Raw genomic sequence first — 23,258 nt, forward strand, 5'->3', positions numbered from 1 at the left:
GTGTGTGTGATGGTATGTGTCTGACCTTCATGCCGATCTCCATGTTTGAGAGGTCAGCAAACGGCACTTCTCTGCTCACCAGCTCCCAGAGCAGCACGGCGTAGCTCCACATGTCAGCTGAGCGCCGGTTAATCTCCTCTGGCTTCTTCTGCAGAGCTGAGAACAGAGGTAGAAGGAGATTAAGAATGTGTCGGCTGATTAAAACATTAAATGTTAAATTTAATGAAAAATTAAAATTAAATATTTTTAAATTATAATAAAACTATATTTTTAAATAAAAATTATTTTATTTAAAAAAAATTAAAACCTAAAAAATAAATGTGAGAAGAGGTTATTGTGTTAACTGATCAAAACTCAGTTTTTATATATATAAAATGATAAAAAAAACAAATATAAGATGGCACCGATGAAGAACAGTAAAAAAAAATTAATAAAATAAAATAAATTAAAATAAATAAAATCTACCGCATCATGTAATTATTATATATATACACATTATATTATAATATATAAAATATATACATAATATAAAAAAATTGATACCTTCAGGTGCCACCCATTTGGGAAAAATAAAATAGAATAAAAATAAATAAAATAAAATAAATTAAAATAATAAAATAAATATTTAATTAAATTAAATATACCTTCAGGTGCCACCCATGCAGGAGAGTACATCCTGCCAGGACACTGAAATGACAACTTTACATCTGCCATGCTTATCCTGGCCGTCATGTCCTCGTCAATCTGATCAATTAATCAAAAAATAAGTACATTTGTAAATAAGTATTTGTTTTAATGTAAAAAAAAAAACAGCATACTAAAATTAAAACATTAAATTTAACAAGGATGCATTAAATTACCAAATGGCATATAAGCCCGGTTTCACAGACAGGGCTTAGACTATAGCCAGGATTAGGCCATAGTTTAATTAGGACATTTCATTTTTTTTTATAAACATGTTGGCAACTGGTGTGCATCTTGAGACAAAACAAAGGCACTGATATATTTAAAAATCAATCAGTGCAATTTTATTTCAGTTGAAACAGCTCAGACTGACATTTTAGTCTAAGACTAGGCTTAAGCCTTGTCTGTGAAACTGGGGGAAAATGTATAAAAAGTGACAGGTAATATATATGTAAATGTATATTAAATCTCAAAATACATTTCAAACAATTACTCTTGCTATTTAAAGAAAATATATATATATTTATCATGATTTGCATAAATATATAAAGCAGCAAATCAAACATGCTTATGAACATAATAAAGTATTTATATATCATAATAATATATATTTTCTTGAGAAAAAATCTGCATATTACAATAATTTCTAAAGGATCATGTGATACCAAAGACTGCACTAATGATGCTTTGATTTACAGGAATAAACTACATTTTAAAACACATTTACATTCACAATGTATTCACAAAACGGTTATCTTAAATCATAATATTTCCCAGCATTGCTGTTTTTATGGCAGTTTTGATCAAATAAACAAGGCCTCTAAAAGCCAAAACTGTACTTTTACTATACTTCTGACAGGATGCACACAAATCTGTTTATAGAAAGTTTCTGTTACAGCAAATCAATTCCACATACCATGACAGCACAAACAAACATTGGACTTGTGTTTTGCAAATGCTGGTCTACAATGAGTAACTCATGTCCATAGTAATGAATCTAAAGCAAAGATCTTGATGAAACGGAAACTGAGACTGTGGAAAAAAGCAGTTGTAGAAACTGGGAGTTTTCTGTTCCTCACCATGACACTCTTGCTGTTGAGATAATGGCGGGGGATCATGGGCTCAAGAGTGTGTAGGAAAGCCATTCCACAGGCAATGTCCAGAGCAAATTTCACAGCCTGGTTTTGATCCACTACTAAGTCTATATGAGCAAGAGAAAAAGAGGGAAATAGAGAAAAGACATTCAGTAAATAAATAAATAAACAAAAAATTTGCGTTAACAGCTTTGTTTCCCATTAAATAAGAAAATCTAATTGAACATAAACGGCATTAAAGACATAAAAAATGTTGTCTAATACTGAATAATTTATTTTTATAGATTTTAGTAAAACATTCAAGAGAAAAAAAATCTGAGAATTTACACGAATAACCTCACTTGAATAAACATATTTTATTAAATCATTTAATTTATGACTTTTTTTTTGTTATTTCAATAATTTATGATTAGTTATAAACTCCAAACATTAATACTAAAAAATAGTTTCAATCACCTTTGAAACATTAATTAAACGATAAGCAAAAAATAATCCTATTAAAATACTGAAATACAGTTAACCAATACAAGTAAATAAAAATAGGGCAAATAATAATAAAAAAAAGGTTTATTATGAAGAACTAAAATCATTGTACCATTGCATTCCCTTACTTACAGATTAACCTATTTGGTCCCAAAAATATATGAGATGGAAAAATAAAGTAAAAATATATATTTTCCTTACGTCTAAATGTACTTCCTTCATACCCGAGTTCGAAAACAGCTCAAATCAATCAAATCAAAATTAAATAAATTGTTTAGGTCTCTTAAAAAAACAAACAAAACAAATAACAAAATAATAATAATAGTAAAATCTGTGGGAAAGAAAATATATATTTATGATAATTTCTAAAAATTTGTAATTATTCATAAAATAAATTATGTATATTGTAAAGTTCTTAAAGTAAAAAAATTAGGAAACCTTAAGAGTATTTAAATAAAAGTAATAAACAAATAATAATTTATATACAATTGAAGTCAGAATTATTGGCCCCGCTGTTTATTTTCCCCCCAATCTCTGTTTAATCAAACTTTTTTTTTAACACATTTCTAAACATAATAGTTTTAATAACTCATTTCTAAAAACTGATTTATTTTACCTTTGCCATGATGACAGTAAATAATATTTTACTAGATATTTTTCAAGGCACTACTATACAGCTTAAAGTGACATTTAAAGGCTTAACTAGATTAATTAGGGTAACTAGGCAGGTTAGGGTAATTAGGGAAATCATTGTTTAAAGATGGTTTGTTCTGTACAAAAAATATAGCTTGAAGGGGCTAATAATTTTGACCTTAAATTGTTTTCTAAAAAAATTAAAACTGCTTTTATTCTGGCTGAAATAGAACAAATAAGACTTTCTCCAGAAGAAAAATATTATCAGACATAGTGTGAAAATTTCCTTGATCTGTTAAACATCATTTAAGAAACATTTAAAAAAGAAAGCAAAATTCAAGGGGGAGCATATAATTCTGACTTCAACTGTATATATTCCTAAAGAAAGTAAGTATTTTTTTTAAGTCAAGGAAAAATAAACAATAATAATACTAAAAGTAGCTTTTTTTAAACACATTTCTTCTGGCTCAAAATGTGATGTTCAACATTCAACATTGAAATCAAACAGACAAACAGTGTGTGTTTTACTCACTGGTGCCCTCATGCAGCAAGTTGTAGAGGGAACCGTAGGGCATAGAGTGTGTGATGATGATTGGGTGAGGGGCAGGTGGAGACTGACACGCCCCCAACACGGGCAACACGTTTGGGTGAGAGAAGATTCTACAGCAGGTGGAGAGTGACAAATGAACACACAGACAAAAGACCACCGACACAATGGACACAACTGACAGATGACAGACCACAAATGTCCTTTACTCACTGAAAATTTAAACTTGTTCAAAATTGTTACGAGTTTATATCTTCTGTTCAACACAATATAAGTTACTTTGAAAAATGTTTATTGATGTTACCCATTGACTTCCATAGAAATTTTTTCCTACTATGGAAGTTAATGGGTACCATCAACCAACATTTTTCTAAATATCTTCTTTTGTATTCAACTGAACAAAAAACTCATGAAAAATTAAAAATCACATGAAGGAGATTAAAATGAGACGATTTTAATTTTTGGGTGAACTATCCCTTTAAATACTTCACAGACTTTTTGAGGCATGACATTTGAGTATCAGCACTTTACATTTTGATTAAATATGTTCTGCTCTGACTGTTGGAAACTATTTATTACGGCAAGATGGACAACACTGTTTTAAAAAATCTGTTTGCAGTTTTTTTATTAATGTCTTATGACAATGTTCGCAACACATTACAAAACGGAGTCTTCAAGCAGCGAGATGTAATTAAATGTAAATTAAGAGATGCTGTATTTTACCAAGAGACTCAAAGTTTGTTTCAAGATGTCAGTGGGTCAGTGTGACACTAGAACCAAGCTGTTCCTCAATCATCTGCCACAATTTTGTATTCTATATATAATCTGTATCTTCGTATTCTGTTTATCATAAACTACAATGTGCGGCTTCGGTTTTTGCCGTTTGCTTGAACAGTGGCTCTTAAATACCTCTCAAAATCAGGTTTTGTTTGGCCCTGCTCATCACAGTTTAAGCTTTTGGAGTCTCAAAATATGTTTTGTTGTTTGCAAAGTAAATAGCATGCTTGCTATTGTAAGCCCACACATTGTTAAAACAGCAATTTCAATATTTTCATAGACGATAAATACCGCACGCACTTAAATGTCAAAGAAATTTGATTGTTTACATAAGTCATGTCTATTCAACAAATAAGTTGATGTAATTCACAAAAGCAGTAATACTGATTTTTAACGATCTGGTTAGAATAGTTCAACTAATTAAACTGTGCCATGTTTGTCACACAAAGCCACTGTGTGATTTAGAAGACTGAATATTCTGCAAATGGCCACAAAGGAACTTTTATGGTGTTTTTTGCGGCCTTTTTGAACTTTGTAAGCTTCAGTATTTATTCAAGTGTGACTTTGACCTTCTGAGTTCTGTTTGTGTTCCACAGAATAAAGTCTGAAAATCTGAAACTTCAAAGTATCAATGAAACATTACTATATAGTTAATATTTTAACTAAAATATTTCATTGAACCTTAAGTAGTCCACTATTGTTTTTTCATTTTTGTTTTTAGCGCATTCATTTATATATATATATATATATATATATATATATATATATATATATATATATATATATAAACTGTTCTTATTTATTTATTTATAAGTAAAAAGTTTGAAAGTAGGAATATACAATATGAAGGTTTTTGACTTATAAATGAATAAAATTATTTTAAAAGAAATTTCACAAATTATTTTAAAGAAATTTAACCAGAAGAAAAAAACAACTGTGAACATTATTATTGATATCATGTAATAATTAATAATACTATTATTACAAAAATACACATTACAAAGTTACTATATTTATATGTGAAATTTGGAATAAATATTATCAGATCTTTATCAATAAAACAAATATTAACTTTTACTTAAATAACTAATAAAAACTGAGAATTTTCAAATGATCTCTTCATTTTTTTCCAAATCTAAATATTCATGTATTACAGTTAGAGAAGAAAAAAAAGTACATTAAAACAACTGCAAAGCCCAAAAACAGACAATGATTTGTCATTATCGCAATAACTAGCAGCCAAATGTGATAAATGTGCCCTTTTTAACATTTTTTAAAGATATTATAATATACTTTATTACTATTATTATCTTTATAACAAATTAATTAAAACAATATTATCATTTAAAAATGATTTATATTATTCATATAAATATTGATTTAAATATAATAAAAATAATATTATAATATAATAACTGTGGTTCTGTATGTCATTCATTATTTTACACATTTTGAGGGAAACTGTCTTTTTAATTTGTGTAATGTGACCACACAGGACTATTGGTTCTTCACCTTAGTTTAGGGTACTCCTCATTAAAGTCTCGGCTCTTTCTGGTGGTCCATTCCCGCACATGCAGCATCTTGACCACAATCTCTGTGCCCTGCCAGCGGCCCTTCCACAGCTGCCAGAGAGCGATTGAGAAAGAGAGAAAGCAGAGGCATCAGTGTTTCCGTCATCAGCACTCTCAGACTTGGCCAGGATACTTATTAAAGTTTGCTTTGGTTTGGTAAATGAGCTCACCTCGCCGGAGTGGTTCTCGTTGATCTTGTTCAGCATGTTAAGCTGCTTATAATCTATGCCAGCTTGCTTGTTTAGTGTGCCATTACCTGCAGGAAAAAAAATAATGTTAAAAAAACATAGCAACAAACCTTAGTTAATAAGATAAGGCAATATACAACTGAAGACTAAATTATTAATTCTGTGAATTTTTCATTATTTTTCATTTTAGTTTTTTTCTTTTGGGAAAAAAGTCTTTTATTTTTTTCATTTTTGGCTGAAATTCAAAAAATAATATTCACAAATATAAAAAACTTTATGGTAAATATTGTAAGCCCCAAAATAATTAGTATTTTTTGATAGGCTACAGAATAAAGTGCTGTTTTACAATAACTTGCCTAATTAAACTAACTTGCCTTAACCTATTTAACACAGTTAAGTATCTGGCGAAACACTAGTATATATACAGTAAATACAAGTAAAATATTATGTACAGTCAGCAAAGTTACTAGAAAATAGCCATTAAAACTGTAAAAATATATCTTAGACCCTGCTTGTTAAACATCAATTGGGAAAGATAATTTATTTAACAGGAGGGCAAGCATTTATTTTTGTCTTTAACTGTATATGTGGCCATTCAACAAAACTAGTGCAAGAAAATAAATAAATAAAATAATAATAATTCAAAAACACTTACACTACAGTAAACAAACTGTAGATATTTACGAATACACAATAATATTTCATTTAGCATTAAGTTCAATATAAAATTATTTTTAATTAAATAATAAGTTTTTATAATTATTGTGTAATATATTGTGTACATGTGTATATATATAAAATATAAATAATTTTTTAAAAATTATTATTGGAAATTGACATCCATACATATATCTATACATTTTTATAAGTATTATTATTTGCATTTGTTGTTTTATAAAAAAAGTCTTTACAACAAGGTTAATTTTTTTTCATTTTATTATTTTTTATTAATACGAATAGAGTAATATTTAATAAAATAAAGCATTAGTAGTGTAATTTAGCCCTGACAAATTAAATATTGTGGTCACTTTTAAAACACTGCCATCATTTTTGAACTTGAATGGGATGTTACAAATTTGAAAATAATTTTGTTTCACAAAAAAAAATATGTGTGTGTGTGTGTGTGTGTGTATATATACACACACACACACACACACACACACACAAACACACGCACGCACGCACGCACGCACATATATATATATATATATATATATATATATATATATATATATATATATATATATATATATATAAACTGTGAGTTATCAACTTAGATGTTATGATATTTGTTTGCTCAATGTAAGTTTAGACTAATGAATCCTTACCTTTGAAAGCAGAATGATACAGTAGATGATAATAAACTGCTTGCATCTGCATTAAAAATGTAAACGAAACTCAGAGGTTTTGCTTACGTGGTCGTGTTCGAGTTGTTCCTTTCCAGAAATTGTCCTTGTAAGGGACTTTTGACAGGCTCTGTCCTTGTTTCTCTGCCAGGTCTGATTCATAAACATAACAGTGATAGATATAAGAGACAATGGAAAATATGTTAACAGAAACAGATCTCTGAGACTTCACAAGGTTAAAATAAAAACATCATACAAAAGCACCGCTGATGTCAAATTACTGCATTATTAAATAAAGAGAGAGTGCTTACCTTTTAGATTTGCTGCAAGCGGTGGTTTGGCCTTGTCCATTGGAGTTTCTCCATACTTGTTGCAGATGCTCACCTGAGCTCCATTACTGACCAGATCCTGGAGACGTGACCAAACAGTACAACCAACCAATGAGTACCAATGTTCAAGCATTTCTTTGATGATTCTGCTAATGTTAACCTTTATGAACTATATGTCAAGATTTGACTTCTGAAAATGAAATGGAGCTGAAAATGTTGTTTTACAAAACAGTCATTATTACAAGGTTATTTTAGTCTAATAAATAATAATATCTAAAAATATTTTTTGTTAACTGAAAGTAATTAACAATGGAAAAACAAAAAATTCACATAAAAAAACAAGTGAAAAAAAAAAAACTCAGCAAAAATATTTATGTCCTTTAGAATTAATAAGCAGTCATTCTGTGGCAGAAAATCTGAGCTGCTGTAATATATAGAAGTACCTCAAGATGGGGCTTTTATAGTTGAACGCATCAGTCAAGCACATGATTATATATACCTTCTTAATTATAAAAATCTTCCATGTATTTTTAATCCTTGACAAATGTAAACTAGGCATGTTTAACTACATATATTATCTCTAAAATCAAGATTTATCGTTTTATCTGCATTTAAGGTTTACGGTTCGGTGTCTTTTCAAACAAATCTTTCATTTAATACCAAGAGGTAATTTTTTTTTAAACTCTGTTAAACTAAAATGATTAAAACTAAAACTGAAACTAAATATATAAAAACTAAATAAAAAGTGTGTTTAAAGATACAAACTAAACTAAAACGAACCAAAAAACAAACATTAATGAAACAAACTAAAACTAAACAGTAATAATTGAAATAAAAAACGAATTAATAAATCATAATTATAAGAACCTTGCATAATTGATTTTTTTAATGACATGAAGTTGCTAAGCACATATTATTGGGGTATTAAAAATCTGCATTAAAATGATGAATGGAATTGAATCAAATTCCTTTTACTTTGTAACTTATGATTGCTCAAAAACAATACAAATCTCAATTTCTAACAAAAAACAAAACATAAATAACGCAACATAAAATATCACACTTAAAAGTCACACTTTCTAGTTTGCTATATTCCCTGTCTTTTAACATGTGAAGCACATGTGAGGATCTTTCACACACATCTATGTTTGTTTCCCTAAAAATAAGTCACCTAATTTATAAGATGCAACACACAGTGGAAATGAAAATATATATATACAGAAAAGTCACACTGGTGTCTAAGTCTCCTTTTATCATTTCAATCAGAAATCATGTCAATTAAGTTCTTTTAGTCAAGTAACAGAAGCCATTTCTCCCGCTCTGACAGCTGAAGTTTGTGATGTTTCCCAGCAGAGGGCGCTTCATACTCACCTCCGCCACCTGATCGTGGGCCCAGAAGCAGGCATAATGTAGAGGGGTGTTTCCGTGCTCGTTTGCCGCATTGGTATCTGCTTTACACTGAATCAGCTGGAACACACAATCCACAACATAATTCAGCATTCACACAGCAAACACACAACAACAATTCACAATCTGTAGTTTTACACAACTATAGATTTGCTACTCAATATGCTATTCAAGAAACATTGATATTTATCAGTGTTAAAAATGGCTGCTAATTTTGTGGGTGTAAAAAATGTGTACTATTAAAAGTACCATTAAAAGGATAGTTTAACAAACAATGAAAATGTATCATGTGGTTTTAAACCTGAGTTTCTTTCTTCAGTTCAACACAAAAAGGCGATATTTTGAAGTATGCTGTTTGCTGGCACTTATCGACTGTAGTAAGAAAGAAAAACAACGGAAGTCAAAGGGTACCAGCATTTTTCAAAATATCTTCTTTTTTCTTTAACAAAGAAAGAAACTCAAATAGGTTCTGAACAAGTGAAGCGAGAGTAAATAATGCCACAGAATTCCCAGTTTAGGGCTAACTACCTATTTAAATATCACTGATCCCAGACTTTTGGCAATAAGTGTATGTTTAAGGTTTGTGTGTGTGTGTGTGTGTGTGTGTGTATTTAAAGCATTGCCGTTTGCAGCTGTGTGTTTGTTTACACCTTTCCATGAGCATTGTGGTCAGTGTGGTTGTTCAGGTGCAGTTGTGTGTGTGTGTTTGTAAGTGTTTATCTGCTGTGATCTTTTCACACCTTGGCCAGAATGTCACGATGGCCATGGCTCGCTGCCAGGTGCAGGGGTGTGTCGTCGCCGCGGTTCATCACATTGATACGAGCACCTCTCATGATGAGCATATCCACAACACCCGAACGGCCCTCGCGGCACGCCCAGTGCAACGGACTGAAGCCGTGATCATCCCTGACAGAAACAGACACATGCAGAGTGAGCAGAGTAACTCAAAAACACATACAGATGTTCAGACACCATGGAATTAAAAACTGACCACCTTCAAAAACTTACAAATGATTCTGTGTACATCATATCGAAAAATAATGATAATGTTAAAGATAATTTCCTCATCGTTATCGTCCTTTTATTATGTTGGTGGCTGTTTTTTTCCCTATTGACTTTCATTATAGCGACATTTTTTGACGGCGTAGCCTTGGCAGCAATTAATTATGCATTTTAGTTGCTGGTGGTTTTACCAGTTGGAATGAAGTCAAATTTGTTACGGCCCATTCACATGGGGCGTCAGCCTTGCCGAACTGAATTGTGGGTCTGTCAGCGCTGCCTCAGTGGAATTGCTCACTGCAGAAGTTAGACTTTCTCAACTTTTCAAGCGCCAACGAAAGCGTCAGCCAATTAGATCGCTGTATGCAAATACATCAGCTCAGACAGTAGCCAATTGTGGACTAATTTAATTGGCTGACGCTGCTATGATGTGTCAGCCCTAACTTCAGACACGCCCTCAGACAAGTGTGAAGCCCCGTGTGAATCAAGCGTTATTCTTATGGTTGATCATCAGTTGGCACCATTAAACCTTTGGACAGGCCTGTACAAAAAAGTTTGTGTATAAATACCCTTACTATGTTTACTATGTTCTGAGAGAAGTTGTGGTGCTTATTTTGATATTCTTAGATAGATCATGGTAAGTGTGCAAAGGTGTGCTCTCACACACTGGCACATGCACGAACGCACATAAACACACATTCACACACTATTCTCGATATATAAAAGCCAGAAACTAAGCTTTTCTTGCACTGCTGCAACTGTTGATTAATAATTGCAAATTTTTGAATTGCAAACAATGAAGAACGCATGGTATGATGTCACGGCTTTGCAAACAAAAAAGTTGTTTTAATTGAAGTCAATAGGGAAAAAAAAAACAGCTCCCAACATAACAAAAGGGTAGAAGATATACCCAGAATGTTCTGTTGAGTTTTTGAAAATTTTCAAAGCATTTTCCCAAAATATGCATAAAAATTAGGTTTGTTACAAAAAATCATACCATTTGCTGAAACGCAGAGAAAGGTTTGACCAAATCAAGACTCAACATCACCCCAGAGTGGATGAAAACATCCTCAACAGCACACAAGGGTTAATTAAATTAACTTTTACAACATCTCTTTTGCAAAACAGCCATTCCATTTGCAACATCTCTTTTATTTTGACAGCATTCACTGTCATGAGGGTATGGCAACATGCCAATCACTAGTGATCTACCAACAGCAGACCACAACAACCCAACAATGCAATCAAATCCCAGCGGACAAGTACCACCCTACATATTTTCCTTGTTTGAGAACAGTTTTACTCAGATGTATGTCACAATGACATAAAAGAAAAGACTATCACAGTTTACATTTTATTCTGACGTAGAGACTTTTGTATTTGAATTGTCGTTATAATGTTTCCTCCATTTAGATTACCTTTTCATTCATTTGGAATAGTTTGTGTTAGAGCTGTCTGTTTTTTTTAAATGTATGACTGACAAATATGGACAGTGAGTCCTGAGCTTCCCAATGGGAATTCTGGAATGCTCTTTATTTCCGGCCAAACTGCATGTTTCATGAAAGGAAGGAATGCTGAGAAACAGATACCCAAGCAAGCAAGCAAAAAACAAGTCTAGAATGGTGTCAAACAAAAAGGAAGATACTTTTTTTTTAAAATAATTAACCAAACAGGAAATGAACAAAGGAAGTTATAAAGCAGGCTGGATATTTCCCAGCCCTAATTGAACCGTCCCTTTAAGTCAAGGAACTTTTTTGACGTAGCGGTTGGCGGTAAAATGTCTCCAGTCAGGCTAGTGATCTCGTTCTCAGCTGTCTGTCTCCAGCCAGTTAAATATAAACAGCCGTTAACTGGCCCTTTCCTCTAGATTATGTATATCCCCTGCCCCCCAGCACTTCAAGACTGAGATCCGCTCTCAGGGCTTCCCATTTCCTTTTCAAAACCACTGTAAAACTCACACTTACTTCAGATTAGCAGGACAAGAAAGTAACAATAACAACAAAGTGATCAGATCAGAGCCTGTGCATTAGTGCGGTTACTGAAAGCATGTGTGACTGAACCACAAAGTGTGTTTTTTACCAATAAAACTGCTGAACGCAAATGCTCTTAGTGTTTTTTTTTAAATAAACAAAGGTAACGCCTGCAGATCGTGCTTATGTCGAGCTTCGTAGCAGTTAATTGTGAAGCTTTTGTCTGCTGTAATGAAGTGTTTGTTAAGGGGCTGGGTGTGTGCAGTACAGTAGGAAGTCTCTGGGTAAATAGTCAGGCCAGGAGTGTGGCTAAACTTAGGGTAGCTGCTGAAACTTCTCACAGGGATCTGCCGGAACAGACAAGACCACACACACACACACACACACACACATACACACACACACACACACACACACACACACACACACACACACACACAGACAGACAGACAGACACACATGCACAGTGTTGACCGAGTCAAATGGTGGTTTGGTCAAATCTGAAGCAGTTTAACACAAAAACAACAGAAAAAAGGCAAACAAACAGGAAGTCCCCTCTTCCCAAATAAATAATTAAGTTAGGACAGCAATTTCCATTGGGGAGTTTCTGAACATTTTTTATTTCTAGCCTTTTTAAAAGGAAAAATAAGAAATGTAAGGAGAGAAAAGAAAAGAAAGAGTCAAGCAAAGGTTAGAAAGCAGGAAGAAACCAGGAAAGACAAGAAGAAAGTTTGGGGGGAAAAAAGAAACAGAAAAAAATTAGAGGGAAAAAGGGAGGAAATCAGCAAATGAATAACGGATGTGGCGAAGAGAAAAGGATGGACAAAGGACAAAAGGATGCAGCAAAGAAGAAAGCAGAAAGAAATGAAAGGAGAGAAAGAAAGAAAGAAAGAAAGAAAGAAAGAAAGAAAGAAAGAAAGAAAGAAAGAAAGCAAATAAATGAAGGACGAAAGAAATGAAGCAAGAATGAAATGAAGGAGGAAAGAAAGAGAGAAAATAAGGAAAGGAAGGATTAAATAAAGGAGGATTCAAGGAATGATGAAGGAAGGATGGAGGGAAGAATGAATGAAAGAAAGGAAGGAAGGAAGGAAAAAAAGAAAGAAAGAAAGAAAAGAAAAGAAAAGAAAAAGAAAGAAAGAAAGGAAGGAAGGAAAAAAAGAAAGAAAGAAAGAAAGAAAAGAAAAAGAAAGAAAGAAAGAAAGAAAATAAATGAAGGATGAAAGAAATGAAGCAAAAATGAAATGAAGGAGGAAAGAAAGAGAAAATAAGGAAAGGAAGGATGAAATAAATAAAGGAGGATTCAAGGAATGATGAAGGAAGGATGGAGGGAAGAATGAATGAAAGGAAGGAAGGAAAGAAAGAAAGAAAGAAAGAAAGAAAGAAAGAAAGAAAGAAAGAAAGAGAGAGAGAAAGAAAGAAAGAAAGAAAGAAAGAAAGAAAGAAAGAAAGAAAGAAAGAAAGAAAGAAAGAAAGGCACAAGACTTAAAACAATTTCAAAGATCTAGTTATAAAGCAGGAAATGGAAGCTATAGAAGAAGGCTGAAGACAGCTGGACTATACGAAAAAAAGCAGCTGAAGATGAAAACATAATTATCAGTGTTCAAACAGAGAGTCAGAGCTCAGTCTTATCATCATCACCCCAGCACTCAGCACAGCAGAGCTCCTTCACACACAGGCCTGAACAGAGGAAACCAGAGCGGGAAACACAGGAAATCATATTCCACGCTCTCTCTTCCACTGTAGCGACTCCCTCCCTTCGCCTGCCCTGCGCTATGGTCAATTCAATACAGTTAGTACTCTTGTCCTTGTAAGGTCGTGAAGCACATGCTGTTAACAAGCGCACACACACAGAGAGAGAGAGAGAGAGAGAGAGAGAGAGAGAGAGAGAGAGAGAGAGAGAGAGAGAGAGAGAGAGAGAGAGAGAAAGGAACGTTTACGTTAAATGCCTTACAAACGCACAAAGACAGACTATGTAAACAGTGATACTAGAGTCACAGCTGAAAGATTACGTCTTGAGACTGCGATTATACGATCAAAGAGTCGTAAAAACTCTCTTATTAAGAGCATCCTCCTGCCAAAAAACGTTCCAGGGTTGCATTTGGTAGTGATTTAAATGTACGGCTTCACTTCTGAGTTCAAGTTTCAACCTTTTAGCAACAATCTGGCTGAGTGAAGCTCGGACTGAATTAGGTCATAAACCGCACATCAGTGAGGCGCCATGCTCTAAAATTGTATCCAAGCTAGCAGGCTAGTGAAGTGTGTGACAAAAAAGGGGGTTTGTGACAGGAAATGTAACTCAAACAATATTGCGAAACATCTAAAAATCCCCTTTTCTCAAACCACATATCAAAGTGTGTGTATATTTAGATACTACAAGCTCAAAGGAGAAGTGAAAAAAAGAGATGCATTTTTAGTAGTAAACGGCGATTCACTGTTTGGTAAACGTGCTTGTAATTGACCTGTAGCTTCGGTGTGGGTTTTAAAGCCACACAGACAAACAGAGCTGTAACCCAGCATTTAGTTTGTCTCGGTCTTTGGTCTTCTACTATCATTAGTTGCTCTTTAGTACCATCCAGACATCAAGAATAAAAAGCAGCACACAAAATGTGTCAGTTCCTCTTTGAGTCACTGTTTGAGACTCGCAAGACTCGAAGTGGCCTTCGTTACTGGAGAAGCACAGATGCAAAATTTGGTTACGGATATCCGATCTTCAAAACAACCTGAGATGGTGTAAGACACGGTATTATGTATTGCATACAGGAAAAATGCTGAAAAGTCAATTTGTAAAAGTACAGATATGAAGACAAAGATATATTTTAATTCAGTAATTTAGGCAATTTAACCTCAACAATAATGTGTGATTGTTATTTTTATACATGTTAGTTGGATAAAAAATGCAATTTTATATGCAAATACAATTAGTTTTAACATAAAAATATAAATATTTTTATTTTAAAATATATATAAATTGTGAATTATCAGTGTCTGTCAAACATTTTACCAGTATGTGCTACTCTTAATATTTCATTTCATTTTAATAGCTTATCTACTTATCTCTAATGACCTTCCTGTTCCAGGATGTTATTTGACTAGTTCCGTACTTCATGTTTTTAATGTCAAAATTAATTCAAAACTTTTGATCTGACATATATGCAAAACTTAAGGTGCCTCTTAAACCCAAACGCTATTTTGGGATTCCGCCTGGATTTTGCCTACCCAAATTTAAAAGCTTTCCATATCCACATGCAGGGGTAAATGTAAAAATTTGGTATCATTTTAAAGAAAACCCTTTGAATTTTCATAAAATACCATTTTAAGTGTTTAAAATAACTGTATATGTCGTCTGTGTTATAATAAACACCTGAGTAAAAGAGGCGCTTTATGTATTTTTTATAAACTCAAATTTAAAAGTGTACATTTTAGGTTCTGTGAGGTCTAGGTTGCTGTAATTAATTTAGATGGTCCTTGCACACGTCTGTAATCATATGAAAAAAGAAAAATGTTTCTCATAATCTATGCAAAATATATTATATTCCAACTAATGAGAAGTGCTATACAAGCCACAGGGATCGATCATTGTTTTCATATTTCACTATTCTTTTGTTTAATCAAACATAATTCACTGTGTTTGGACCACGTCAGATATATAAAAGGATTACTTATGCACATCACCTCAAAAACAGAGGAGAAATGGCCTGTTTTAATAAGCACAGCATAAGGTAAGAGATGACAGCTTTCTGTGCTATCTGGGGCTGCTTATTGATCATAAATGTATTGTTTTCACTTCTGCGCGATTAATTCGACAACTGTTTGATATGTGAATATAATTCAGTAAAAAAAAAACGCTAGAACCATATGAGCACTGGCAAGAGCTCTTATTTGAGCTATAACAGGGCTCGAAATTAACCTATTTGCTTGGTAGCACCGCTGCTCCTAACTTTAAAAATTTAGGCGCATCGGTCAAAATTTAGTCGCACCCACCAATTATCAGCACCCTTACTACAACTTTTATACAAATATTTATTGCATTTGAAATCAACAGTAATCAAACTAACAAGCAAGAAAATATATATGCAAGCGTGAGGAAAATATGTCTCAACGAAATCCCGTTATCATACGAAAATAAAATTTTATAACAAACTGAGTGACCGAAAGATACATGGACCGCTCACGCACTGCTGGACATGAATGGATCTGTTAACGATATAACTTGTGCTGTTCTCTGTCTGATATTGCAGTGATGTTTTTGACATATACTGTCCCTTATTATATGCATACGTCATGTTAATAGCAATACAGGTCTTTTCAAGAGTAGCGATATTAGTTAACTCAGTGCAAGCCTTTTTGTGATAGTGTACGTGGTGTCAAATTTTACATATAGCTGTCACTTGCACGACGGACAGTATCTGGCGATTAAATGAAGGAATAAACAGAAGCTCTCGTGCTAAATGCGGCAGACAGTAACCTGAAAATTCCATCCCACAGACTTTTTATAGCGGTCTTGAAGCCAATGGAAGACTTTTATACACTCTTCGAAAAGTGTGGATTAACATTCAGCACATGATTGCTAGTAAGATGCGTCATTATTTATAACTTTAGATGCAATGGTTTCTGAAACAAAATTTGGCAGTGTTATCTTCATTCTCATCTTCAGCGATTCACAGGTTTTTCGCGGTAGTAGCTCTCTCTGTCATCCCAATCCAGAAGGCATTGACTGAGGGATTGACAGCTCATATTTCAGTGCTAGAGCAGTGGGCCAATATGAAGAGCACAAAGGCGGGGCAAGCATTACGGACTTCGCTTTGTTTACTACAGCAAGTTGACATGACAAATGTTTTAAACCAATAACTGAGCACTGCGTTTCGCGTTTCAAGTACAAAGATACATTTTGCATGAATGTCTCCCAAACCTGCGCATGTGGTGAACATTTTGCAGTAAAAACTGGTCACACACAACAATTTTATGCATTCGCACAAATGCTCCCAAATATATTTTGAGGTCGCATAAATAAGTTTAAATAACTAACTTAAGTAAACATTTAGGATTAAAACCGAGATGATGCATATGTGCATAAAATATAGCTTCTACACTTTCAAATGAAACCACTTAAGGGGGTCTGGTGCAATGCTAGCCCTTTAAATCTTAAAGGGAAAGTCGTTGATGTCACCCAGAGTTTGTGAGGCTAATAAAGAAAATCTGGGTATACCAAGGCATAGTAGAATAATAAGAGATCAGAATTTGAAAATGGGCATACCAAGAGCCTCAGGCCCGCGTTTTCATTTAAAAACGCATAAGTTTTGCTACGGTTACGCCATCCGTCCACACTACGCTGGAGTTTTCAGGCGCCGAAAACTGAGCGTTTTGGAAACCCTGAAGAGCCCATTTTCATTCTGAAACACTGCTGCTCCGTCTCAGTGTTGATGGGGAAAAACGGAGACATCTGAAAACGGAGGCGGGGCTGCCGAGATTTGCTTACTGATTGGGGCTTTTGTGTCATTGCGTATCCTTCTCTTATTTGTCAAGCCCCTATCACATGACTATAACACATGGCTTTAATGCTACCGGAAGACTTTAGACCAGCCTTCACTGTAAACAACAACATGGACTGGACACAGAAATGGGAGCGCTGTTTGCACTGTTGTCTGTTTTAGGCGCCATTGTACAGTTATTCATTTGTTACGTTTAGTAAGAACTCGACCTCATCGTCTGTCCACAAAAATACCTCTCTTGCTTTCTTTGCCATTGCGTTCATTGTTTAACCGGTGTTTGTTGACTAACAATAACCAAATGCCAAGCGAGACACATGCTTCCTGTTTATACTAGAATGCGCATGTCCAGAGTGCGCGAATAGTCACGTGATACATGTTTTTGGTGGTGTGGTGTGGACGGAGATATGTTCAGAAACGCTAGGTGAAACGATAGTGTGGACGCGGATCGTTTTTTATCTAAAACGCCGTTTTAAAACTAAAACGCACTAGTGTAAACGGGGCCTCAGACACCACTGTTTCCTTGTTCTTGTGTAAATTTTACAAGTGTACAGCCCCAGTGGACAACAGGCCAATCAGAAGACAAAGCATACATGTGACAAGACTCACTGGCCATGCCCTCCGCTAGGGCTGCTCGATTATGGGAAAAATCATAATCATGATTAATTTGGTCAAAATTGTAATCACGATTATTCAAAACAATAACTGTTGAAGTCTAAATTATTAGCCCCCTTAAGCAACATATATTTTTGATTGTCTGCAGAAGAAACTACTGTTATACAATGACTTGCCTAATTACTCTAATTAAGTCTTTGAATCACATCTTAATCTTAATCAAATTTATTCGGCAGCAGGAATATTGCACGCTGTCACTTTAAGAGCAGTGCGGTTCTGATTAATGGTTTTACTTTGACATGTCTTTTGATTCTCAGTTTGTTTGTTTATTACACAAATGGGGGTTAATATGAATAATCACTAAACACCGCGTTGACACAAATTTGCATGTATTTGACCATAAAAGCGGTCACATTAAGATGGCGTTAGATGTGTGTGCCCAGCTCGTCTCTGAGGTTAAGCGCATACAACAGCATGAACTCTTTCGCGCTTGTAAAAACATGAATGATTTGAATCTACATCAATGAATGATGCGAATCCGTGCTGCAAAAGTAGCATTACAGTACATGCTTATAGTCATTTTCATGTGAAACTGACCTTTGCAGAGCAATGTACAACTGGAAAGGGGGCGGTATATGATGGAATAATTGTTTTATCTCCATTAATGTTTTTTTATAATCATTAGAAGCCAAAATCAAAATCGAAAACAAATTTTCGATTGATTGCACAGCCCTACTCTCCGCATTTGCATGTATGCCTACTTTAGGTCATTAATCCAGACCTGACAAGCAGCTGACGCCTTGAATCATATGCATACTTATTTGCAGAAAATGACCCATATGAAGCTCAGAGATCATAATATGCACGCCTCAGGCTGCGTTTGATAAGCCTAATGTTTTCTAGAAAAAAACAATGATAGTTTCTCTCCTTCAGTTATTTGTAAGCTTATTTTCAACTTACTTGTATGTGGGACTTTAATTTTGAAAACATTAGGCCTTTACTGAGTGTTACTGGGCAAAGACAGCACAAGACATGTTTAAAACCACTTCAGAACGCAAAATGCAATATTTTCTGATAATACATTTATTCATCTCCACTCTGAAGAGGCATAAGGTATGTTTTATTTTACGTTTTGTTTATGTATCGTGTTTACTGTGAAAACATGTAGACTGCTAAATCGTATCAAATCCCTCCACTCAACTTTCATATGTTCATCTAGAGGTTATTTATAAATCCTGGCTGATTTCTTTGACAATTTAGCTTCAAAATGCAACACTATACATCTCTATCACTCTCTTTTGTCAAGTTTAATTATAATTTAGCTTTTATTCACAACAGATCTGGTAAGAAAATAATTTAATGTTATTGTGATGGGTTTATGTTTGTCCATGTTCAGCATACATCATACTCTTGTGTGTGCCTGTAAGAGCTGCACGTCAGAGCGGAGTCCATTAATAATTATTAATAATTTTTGGAGATTTTTTTTACTTGTTCAAGCCATGAACCTACTATGTAGATATCAGAGAACTATTTAACTTATTAATGCAGTAACTTTAAAATGTATCAGCATATTTTTCTACAATTCTAAAGACAATTTTCAGAGTTTTGCATCATAATAGCGCATTTATGTGTTATGAGTTAATGATTAAACCATACAACAATGTGATTTCACCATCTGGAATTTAGATCAGATTTAAAAAAAAGCTCACTAAAACACTTGTAAACTATGTTAATAACATTATTTTCTCCTCAAATTAAAGGTAATTTCAGAAATATGAAACGTAATTTTTTTTACATGCTGTTGAGTCCCTCATGCTAATCAATTATTAAACTAAATGCACAATGTTCCAATGTTAAAGACTTTCCATAAAATATGCACATTTAAATGAGATAAGATAACAGAAGACCAACGTTTTGTTGTCCAGTTCAGTTTTCTAACTGTCATAATGTAATGCGGAGCATAAACAACACCCATGTATGTCTGCCATTTCCTGTCTCCTCCCACAAACATGTAAGGTCGTGACATCTGAAGCCCTGCTAAAACTCCTAATGGCCCTTCAGAAGAACTGAATCATAGCCCATTCCATTTTATTAAGCAAAACCCGAAAGGCAAACCCCTTAGCTGGAGTTTTACTATTTCTGGAAAAGGAAAACACTTTGAGATGGATAAGCAAAGAGAGAGAGAAAAAGAGAGAGAGAGAGAGAGAGAGAGAGAGAGGGAGAGAGAGGGAGAGAGAGAGAGAGAGAACTGGTAAGGCTCAAGTCAGCATGCTTTGGTTGATGAGGTCATCGTATGGAAACTATTCCACTCCATCCTATTTCATTTCAGCCCAGACTGTTCCCACCTCCCCTTGTTCTGAGTCACAAATTACACATAGGCTTCAAATAATGCTGGATTCGTAAAGCATCAGCTGTTGTTTAGAGATAGGAATAAACTTAGCGAATAGTGACATTAGCAGTAATATATACAAAAATGTATAATATTGTTTAATATTTTGGGATTTTGTGCCATTTAATTTGTTGTTCTAATTAAACAAACCGTTTCTGAGTCACAAATCAGACATGGAATCCAACTTCTGCTGGATTTATAAAGCATCAGCTGTTTTTTAGAGTTTGGACTAGACAAATTAACTAAAGTTAGCACTAACATAAACAAAAATGAATGATATCATCATATTTTTGGGATTCATGGTATTTAATTTGACCTTTTTTTATTTCTTTATGCTGGCTGCTTTTCTAATAAACCAAACATTTACAAAGTCATAAATTACAGATGGACTCCAACTAATGCTGAAGAGATAAGTGGGTGGCATTAGCACAAACATAAACAAAAAATAATACAATTTATTGGATTTATTACTGTTTAATAGGGCTGCACGATTCTGGCTAAAATGAGAATCACGTTTTTTTTGTAAAGTATCAGCTGTTGTTTAAAGTTGGGATTAGACATATAGCAACGACATTAGCACTAGCGTAAACAAAAATAAATAGTATTTTTGTGTAAAGCATTAGCTTTTGTTAGAGGAAAGGCAAGCAGGTGATATTAGCACTAACATGAAAAAATGAATGACAATTGTTTAGTTTTTTTTTAATTTTGAGCTATTTTTTTTTTAAGTTTTTTCCCCCATGTTAGCTGTTCCTCTAATAAGCCAAACATTTCCTCTGTCATAACTTCAAAGTCGCAACTTCAGCCATGTGAAGAGTGCAGGAAATACCTAGATAGTGATCTACATCAGACGTGACGGCATGCCTCCCTAAAACCTTCATCTAAACTAGAGCTTTTGCCTGCAATCTGCTGATTGCACTGCTGAATCTGCACCGGTGAACCATTCGTCTCCATCCCATTCCTTCCAGCTAATAATTCTCACGGCTGACAGCAAGAGAAACAGCTTCAGATCAGATTCTTTACAGCTTCTTGGAGATCTACCTGACCATTTTCCTCTCTCGTGCGTCCCAGCTGCTCTGGGTTGTATTATTGAAGGAAGACGGGCCAAGGCTGTTTGTGAGTGGGAGCTTGGCAAAGGTGGAGGTATTTGAACAGGGTGCATGGATCAACTCTGTGTATGCTTTGCACCATATAGGGCTAGAAGTGGAACGCGTGTGGAATGTGTTTCGTTTTGTTTATAAAAGACAGACTGGATATTTTAAGTCATAACTCTTCAAAACGGCGCTAACGATGTTCAGTTTCAGAGAAGAGGTGCACAATATTAACAGTTCTGGCTTACATAAAAAACATAAAGGCCAATAACTAATAAATGTATTAGTTGTATTTTTATTATTATATATATTTTTGTAACTTTGTCCTATGCTGCCTGTTTTGACCAAGACTCCCTGGTAAAAGAGATACGATATCTCAATAGAACATTCCTGGTAAAATAATTAAATAAATAAAAAATGATTGATATAAATAAAAACATGTACTGTAGAAATTTATTTTGACAGGAGCTGACATTTGACTATATCATTCACTTTGAATAAAACAAACAAAACATTATCATTTAAGAAGCATTCACTGCATTATGAAGCTAATTAGAATACTGTTAGAATGACCCTAATACTTATGAAATAATAATAATAACCCCATAGATGTTTTTAGTTATATATATAATATATAATATACATCGGCTTAGTCCCTCCATCAATCCGGGGTCACCACAGCGGAATGAACCGCCAACTTATCCAGCACGTTTTTACGCAGCGGATGCCTTTTCAGCCACAACCCATACACCCTCTTATTCACATAAACACTCATAAACTAAGGCCAATTTGTTTCAGTAAATTGATGCATTCCACTAGTCTACTTGTCTTATATAATATAATTGAAATATAATTCCTTTGCATTCATTCCCCAAATTTCTATACAAATAAAACTGAGCTGCTGTATGTTCTGCTTTATTCCTATAAAACAGAGGCCATTAAAAGCCTGATGTATAATATCAGTACATATACAGTTTTTTTACAGTTCTAATTACGTTAACTAGGCACGTTAGGGTAATTAGACAAGTTATTGTTTAACAATGATTTGTTCTGTAGACTATCGAAAACAAAATAGCCTAAAGGGGATAATAATTTTCACCTTAAAATGTTTTTTAAAAATGTAAAAATATTTTTAAAAAGAGAAAAATCTATGGGGGAGCTAATAATTCTGACTTCAACTGTATGTATCTGCATAACATACAGTATAAGCATCTGTTAGAAGTTTAGCGAATGATATAACAAAAAGACTTGGCCTGAATGCGCGGTTGGATGACATCATGTGATGGGGTCACACAGTGAGAAGTACTGTACTGCGTCTAAAAGCAAGATTTATACTTTCGACAGGCTCTGGTATACTTTTTTCCTGATTTCCACCTGGTTGACGCAACATATTTAACAAAGTAGTATATCTCCTGATATAATGGCAGGTGATACATAGCACACCACACAAAAACCTTAAAACATTGTGCTACACACAGGTAAGTGGGCCTGACAAACCAACTGTAGGAAAGACTGAGGGCTGGGCGAATTTTAACTAGAGTACAATTACTAAACGATTATTTTGTTTATATATTTGATTTGCTTGTTGTCATAATTCCCTAACAGGTTTTGTACAGTAGCGCACATATTACAAGTGAGAGATTTCTGAAAGA

The 23,258-nt window shown here is 33.9% G+C and overlaps 1 protein-coding gene across 1 annotated transcript in view; it reads right to left on the reverse strand.

Moving 5' to 3' along the window:
* The window catches only part of ilk (integrin-linked kinase), a 34,279-nt gene that overhangs the window by 1,738 nt on the left and 9,283 nt on the right, over positions 1 to 23,258 (reverse strand). Inside the window, 10 exon segments of the mRNA NM_200571.1 lie at positions 26 to 156; positions 645 to 744; positions 1,764 to 1,885; positions 3,427 to 3,554; positions 5,731 to 5,840; positions 5,960 to 6,045; positions 7,393 to 7,476; positions 7,635 to 7,731; positions 9,024 to 9,119; positions 9,800 to 9,965. Of these exon segments, the coding sequence (NP_956865.1) occupies positions 26 to 156; positions 645 to 744; positions 1,764 to 1,885; positions 3,427 to 3,554; positions 5,731 to 5,840; positions 5,960 to 6,045; positions 7,393 to 7,476; positions 7,635 to 7,731; positions 9,024 to 9,119; positions 9,800 to 9,965 (1,120 nt within the window).

Source organism: Danio rerio, chromosome 10 (assembly GCF_049306965.1).
Source record: "Danio rerio strain Tuebingen ecotype United States chromosome 10, GRCz12tu, whole genome shotgun sequence".
NCBI lineage: Eukaryota > Metazoa > Chordata > Actinopteri > Cypriniformes > Danionidae > Danio > Danio rerio.